Source organism: Ixodes scapularis, unplaced genomic scaffold (assembly GCF_016920785.2).
Source record: "Ixodes scapularis isolate PalLabHiFi unplaced genomic scaffold, ASM1692078v2 ptg001599l_1___fragment_1__unscaffolded, whole genome shotgun sequence".
Taxonomy (NCBI): domain Eukaryota; kingdom Metazoa; phylum Arthropoda; class Arachnida; order Ixodida; family Ixodidae; genus Ixodes; species Ixodes scapularis.
This window is the reverse complement of record NW_024610173.1, coordinates 287,650-294,334: the sequence shown is the minus strand read 5'-3', so window position 1 is coordinate 294,334 and position 6,685 is coordinate 287,650. Positions and strand designations below refer to the sequence as shown.

General features: G+C 47.2%; 1 protein-coding gene across 1 annotated transcript; it reads left to right on the top strand.

Moving 5' to 3' along the window:
* The first annotated feature begins 1,406 nt into the window (after positions 1 to 1,406).
* On the top strand, positions 1,407 to 3,338 carry LOC120842282. Its single transcript, XM_040213329.1, has one exon. The coding sequence runs from the start codon at positions 1,407 to 1,409 to the stop codon at positions 3,336 to 3,338; it is 1,932 nt and encodes a 643-aa protein (XP_040069263.1).
* Positions 3,339 to 6,685: the final 3,347 nt, after the last annotated feature.

Here is a 6,685-nt window from a genome sequence, read left to right as displayed (position 1 = left end):
ATGACGTCACAGACGTCCAAACCACATACCGACGGCACCAGGCGGTGGCTGCACGAACTAAAAATCGAGGAAGTGACCTACCTGCGCTACCAATCGATAATGGGAGCTACGCTACCAGTTTCTTCGCTCTCTGAGCAGCAGCACTTGCCCAACGCGACTTGAAAGAGGGGCATCCGTGGCGTCCACTCAAACGTCGTGTTTTTCTTTCCGTCGACGTTCTTTTTTTGTGTAACACAATTATATATATGGTGCAGTTGCGTGTTCTACTCGCTGATATACCGCCTCCTTCCGAATTTCCTCGATTTTTCGTTTGGCTTAGCATCGGCGCTCGCGCGTGCGCAGAACGCTTCTCGGAAAAGGTCCATTCTATTTGGTGTTCTTTGAAGTAAACACGTTTTATTTTGGGTGCCGCCGACTGCATTTTGAAGCGTCAGTCGGTCTGCGTGTGTGTGCGCGTGGTGGGGTGCTCGGCGGTTCGGCGGCGTACTCGCTGGTGTGTCGACGTACCGCCTGTGCTCGTTGCGTATCAATTGCCGACATCCAGAAACAGTGTTTTCCAATTTCGTTCGCCCGCTGCCATCGGTCACTCCTGTTGCAAAAGAAGATTCGTAGTGACTAGAGTACCGTCCGACGGCACGTTTGCAGAGCGTTCAAGTGCCGTCTGACGGTGCACCACGTTACGGTACTCTGCGTCCGAAAGTCTCGTATAAATCGAATTGTCAAAATGTGGTATTCAAAGCTTTAGCGTAGTTTAATGATTAAGGTGTCTGCATCATACGCAAGTAGTCGTGGGTTCGATCCTCAGTGGTGACTCTTTTTTCTTTTTTCCAAACATTTTGTTTTGTTGGAGAATTTGGCTAAATTTACGACATTTCTTATTTACAATTAACACTAAACACCGAAAAAAAAAATGTTGTCGAGGACAGCGCTAAAAGCGCGAGTAGTTGCTTTGGATCACGCGGCACGAGCGCTCCCGTGCAGCGGGTGTAGTTGGAGGCACTCACTTGATCGAATGATCATTTTAGCGAACTCCCACGTTTCACCGAATGACATTTTAGTAGGGAGGCTGTAGTGAGGGTGGGCGCAACTCAAAACCTGGAGCGCGTTTGTAATTTAATGGCGGCGCCTGAGGGAGAGGATTCGAGAAAGGATATGCGCCAATGTTGCCTGCAGGAGAGCAGGCGCCCGCTCTGTTGCTCCATGCGCCTTTCCTCCTCTCGCCTCCCATTGCAAGCAACGAACGCCTTGGCGCAGCCTCTCTCGCTTCCTTCTCGCTCCGAGAATTGCAAACGTCGAGAGGAGAAAGCAGGGTTGCCAGACAAGCAGCAACTGCGGAGTTGAAAACATTTCTCCAACTCCTACATGGGGTCCTTCGAGATCATGTTTCTGCCGATCACGAGGTGAGCATGCCTGATGCACTGGGATGGCTGTTTAGCGAGGGTTGGATTGATTTAATTTGGACAGATGTAAGGAGCGAATCTGCGCGCTTGAAATATGCCAAGCAGTGCATGTTGTATGTCGAGCCCAAAGAAATAGCGTTAACTGTTCCTGGGACCCCTGCCGCCAAAAAGAGTGCTTTTTACTATGTACCCTTTCAAAGTGTTCTGACGAATTTGATGACCACCGACGCTGCTGAGCACATTCTTGGCTCAATGGCGGCGTCAGGCAGAGGAATGTTGAAAGACATAACTGATGGAACCTTTACTAGAGCGCTTGTGCGTGACGGTTCTCAAGACACGATTTTCATTTTACTCTACACTGACGAGCTGGAGATTGTCAATCCCCTGGGGTCAGCTACCGGAGTGCACAAATTGCTTGTAGTGTATTTTTCCGTAGTTAATTTGCACCCTAAGTACAGGTCCCAGCTCTCTTCAATGCACCTCCTAGCCGTAGTAAAATACTCAGACGTAAAAACGTTCGGATTGCAGCAGATCCTGGATCCCCTTCTTTCTGATTTAAGTTTGCTCAGTGAGACCGGTTTTGATCTGTGCGATGACGGGGTCACACATCACGTAACGGTGACAGTCGTGGGTGTTGTTGGGGATAACCTTTCTTTGCATCGCGTAGGTGGCTTTAATTGCTGCTTTTCGAAAGGAAAGATTTGCAGATTCTGCTTAGCATCATCCAAAGACCTGAGGCGACTGTCCAACGAGGGTCAATGTATTATCCGCACTGCGGATGCACAAAAGAGCCAAGTAGCGGCAGTAGAAGTAAATCCAGCCAGCTCCAAGTTGTATGGGGTGAAAGCAAAATCTCCGCTACTGGCTTTGCCAGGATTTGGTGTGTCAGTTCAGCTGCTTCCGGATGCGATGCACGATGTGCTGGAAGGTGGCATTGCATTTGTGTTGAAACGAGTGCTGAAGGGATTAATGTCTACTCGAGTTCTCGAGTCTACTTGTTTCGACGTGATTTTCGAGTTTGAGTTTGGGTTTCATGACAAAAAATCCAAACCACCTTGTACCAACAGAGCTGATGGCAAACTCAAAGGCACTGCGAGTCAAAAGTGCTGTTTGTTCCGTTTGTTGCCGCAGCTGCTTGGCGAAGACATACCCGAAGGAAACAGACATTGGGAGATCTATCTGAAGTACAGAGAAATTGTTAACATTGTTCTAGCCGACACTATTCTTGAGGACGCTGTTGCTTTTCTTGAAATTCTAGTCGATGAATTCCTCAGCGAATTTGTTAACCTTTATCCGGGCTCGAAACTAACACCGAAACTTCATTACCTTCTGCATTATCCTCGTTTGATTAGAATGTTCGGGCCTCCACGCCGCTATTGGAGCATGCGTTTTGAAGCCAAACACGCCTACTTTAAGGCCATCGCTACTCGTTCGCGAAACTTCAAGAACGTGTGCAAGACGGTGGCTACACGATATCAAGCAAAACAGTGTTATGAATTTTCATGCCTTCAGCTCGATGAGCCACTCAGCACGTCATGTGGAAAGAAGCTTAGTTGGGAATCACTGGACGAAAATGTGCGAGACCTGTTCCCTGAGCAACCAACACCAGACGAAGCCATGTACAGTGTGAAGTCCGCGACTTTCGATAAATGTCAGTACCGAAATGGGGATGCACACTGCACTGGCTGGGAAGACGAGCTGCCGGCATTTTCACAGATATTTTTAATGATCGTGTTTCGAGGCTCTCTCTTGATTTTTGTTCAAAAGCTACACACTGTTCGATTTCGTCGCCATAGGCAGAGTTACCAAGTCGTTCACTTGAACAAGTACTGCTTGTTTAACCCAAAAGAACAGTGTGATTACCATGCGCTTGACTTGTACCGCACACCAAATGGGAACGAAGTTATTCCCTACTTCGAACTGTACGAGGGGGTTTAGTGCTCGCAATATAACTTGCTATATTCCCAAGCGCCCCGGACCGCACTTGAGGAATCTTGGGAACGGTGTTCCTTCAGCTCCTTAGTGACTGCTAATTTTCGACCGACCCCATGGTCACACAACTCATGAGCGTAATTCGTAGGCACCCTGAACAAGAGCCTGATGTACCCCAAGGATTTCACTTTTAAAATTGCTCGTCAATGTCAGCATTTTCGATACTGCGCATGCGATCCCTCTTTCATCCTGGCCTGAGCTGCCGAAATCTTTTAGAATATTATCATTCTCGTGATTGTTGTCTGAGCAGGAATTGCTTAAAAAGCCGATAATTCACAACAAAAAACAGGATTTAGCTCGAAGTGTGTGTGTGTGTGTGTGGGGGGGGGGGGGGGCTGTTTATACCATTTTTAGCGTTTCTAAGTTAATATCAGCATGGTAATAATGTAGGAGATTTCTGCAGTCACCCAGATTGAAGGGTGGACAGCATGCACAGCATACAAAACGCTGACACTGAGGAGAAATTTTAAAAGCGATATGACGGGTCATTGGGGTATATCAGGCGCTTGTTCAGGGTGAATTCGAATTGCGCTCGAAACCTGTGTAACCAAAAATAAAGTCGAAATTACCGATCATTAAGGAGCTGAAGGATCACCGTTCCCATGATTCTTTTAGAGCGGGCCGTGGCGCTCGGGGGGTATAGCAAATGGTTTATTGTGTTGCTACAGTTACCTGTGCAAATGAAATACAGAATTCTGTTTGTTTTTTGTTGATATCGTTTGTACATTTAAGTGCCAATTGAGACATACTTTGATTGTTTCTTTCATACATGTGTGTGTTATCAAGTAACATTGTAGATGCAATAAATGTAATAAAAACAACTAAAGACTCGTCCTCTTTTTGTGTGAGAACATGCGCGCTAGCCTGGATGCATTTTAAATCTTGACTTTACTTTTTTTTCCTTAGACCAGGCATTTTCTGGCTAAAAATGGCAGGTAACCGAGCATTAAAGGAGTCATGAAACGCTTTTCCAACTTTTTCCTGTTTAACTTTCCTCCTCAAACCAACTTTTTTTTTTTTTTTATACCAAAAAGTTCAAGAAGACGGAAAGGGGGAGTCCCGTCTTGCTCGGACTCTCGTTTGTGTAATCCGGACACATCCATTCTCCCCCTAGAAGATTATCCCGTCGCTCAAAATTCAGACCAAAGTTGCTTTCCACACCCCCGTTCACCCCGAAGCTGAAAGTGCTGTGGAAGCTGCGTGCTCCTTGGGCCATCCAAGCTTTTGCCTCGTGATCTCGCTCTCTTGCGCATACCCACGCGCAAAGAATGAAGTGAGGTGATCAAAGGGGGGCGGCTGATTGGTCCGACAAGCGCGTAGCTTCCACCGCAATGTCAGCTTAGGGGTTAAGGGAATAAGTGAGGTCCGGCGTCGTGTGACGTGGGTCTGCAGCCGGTGACGCGCTGCGGGGTCCGCGGATGTATCCCAGTGAAAAGGCAGAGAGCTTATGAAGGGAAGGAGGTACGAAATAGCCACAGTGTTTTCAATTTTTCGTACCGAAAGTTAGGCTTTTGACTTTCTACTTTTTTCTTTTGGCCCACTGAACGATGTGCTAGTAGTAAAATCCCAATCTAAATTGATTTATTCCAGCCCCCAAAATTCGTTTCATGGGCCCTTTAAACGCATGCTTACTTAAAACGGGCTCCACAGCCGCCGTCCCCCCCCCCTCCCCTCCTCCTCCTCCTCTCCCCTCCCCCCCCCCCCCTCCCTTCGAGGGGTAAATATTGGAATGGTCACAGCGTGGGGCTCTTCGGCTGAAGTTTCGCCGGACAGCGGCCGCTTTATATCTACCCATGGTGAGACGCCCGTGCTCGGTCAGTTTTGCAGTAGCAGACGACGGAGCTGGAGACTCGCACGCTTATCGTAAGGACAATAACTTTCCGAAGCCAGAAGGACGGCGTGTTGTGTAAATAGCGTTTTAAATACGTTGGAAAGGTTGTTTTATTTTCTTTTTTATTTTTTAATTGTTTTTCGAAAAAATCGCCGAAAAGCGCGAATTTTTTTTTTTTTTTTTACTTTTTGCATTTTGCAAAGCACTCCAATTTCGCGGCATATTAGTGGCTGCTAATATTCGCGAATTATTCTGGCACAGGAAGCAAAACTTGCAGCAACAAAATTTCACAAATTCTTGGGCCTTGAGGCCAGGGATCGAAAATCCGGCGAACTTGGCAGCCTTGATAAGGGACGTCCCCTTGAACTTTTCATAGTTTGTATTGACATAGTATTGCCAGTCTTAGAAATTTCGTCAGTTTCCACTTTGCCCGGTACAGAAAGTTCACTACCGGTCACAAAAGGACAAGGTGGTACAGAGGGTTGCTTTACGCCTTTGTGAATACTGAGGGTAAACAGGAGGGCGTGACAGCATTCAGGGGGATAAACGAACGTACCGAGCTGCGCAACTAGCAGACGACTTACCTGCCGCATAGTGAAGTTAGAGAGGAATAGCCTGAAAATGGAAATCTCCAGATAGTCTGGTAAGTTACGTTTCCACAAAGACTGCACATGACAGAGGAGTCCATTAACTGAATGCATACATACGTCTACTAAAAGAAAAAAAAATATTCCAGACGGTTACAGACGTTTTCGCCAGCACAGAGCCCGCCCGCATTACGCCAAAGCCAGCATCGCGAACGGCACCAGCATCGCCAGCATAAAGTGCCTCAATGTTGTTGGCCGCTGCGGCGCAGCGGCCAACAACATTGAGGCACTCTACGCCAGCACGCCAGCACACTTTGCTGCGCCATCTGTCGCCTGCCAGCACAATGCCCGCAAGCATTGCGCCAAGGCCAGCACCGCCAACGACGCCAGCACGCATACCTGCGCCATCTGTCGCTGCAGTCTACAATGTCGGGAGGAGAAACTTACTCTCGCTGTAGTTACTCTAGGGCTTAGAGTAGAGTATCATTGCGGGAGGCGCTTGGAAAAGAGTAACTTTTAGGAAGAGAGAGTTAGAGAACTGTAAGTTCGGGCAGTTACTCTCCTTCGACACCTTTTTTTTTAGAGTGTAGCCTAGGGTCTTTAAAGGGGCACTCACACCCCAAAGGTCGTATTATTTTTTATTGTCTAAAACGATGCAAGTTGTAGTCATAGACACGCAAAAAAAAAAAAACCGCATCGCGAAAAAAATTTTCTCGACCGCGCGCGCGCCTTTTTATTTTTGGCGTTTATATTTCCCGCGCTAACCTCCTTGCTTCTTTTGATCGGTGACGTCAAAAATCTGGGAATTTAGAAGCTTTGTAGGCGACATTTCTATAACATTTAATAACAGCAATCGTAAAACACGTTTTTTAATG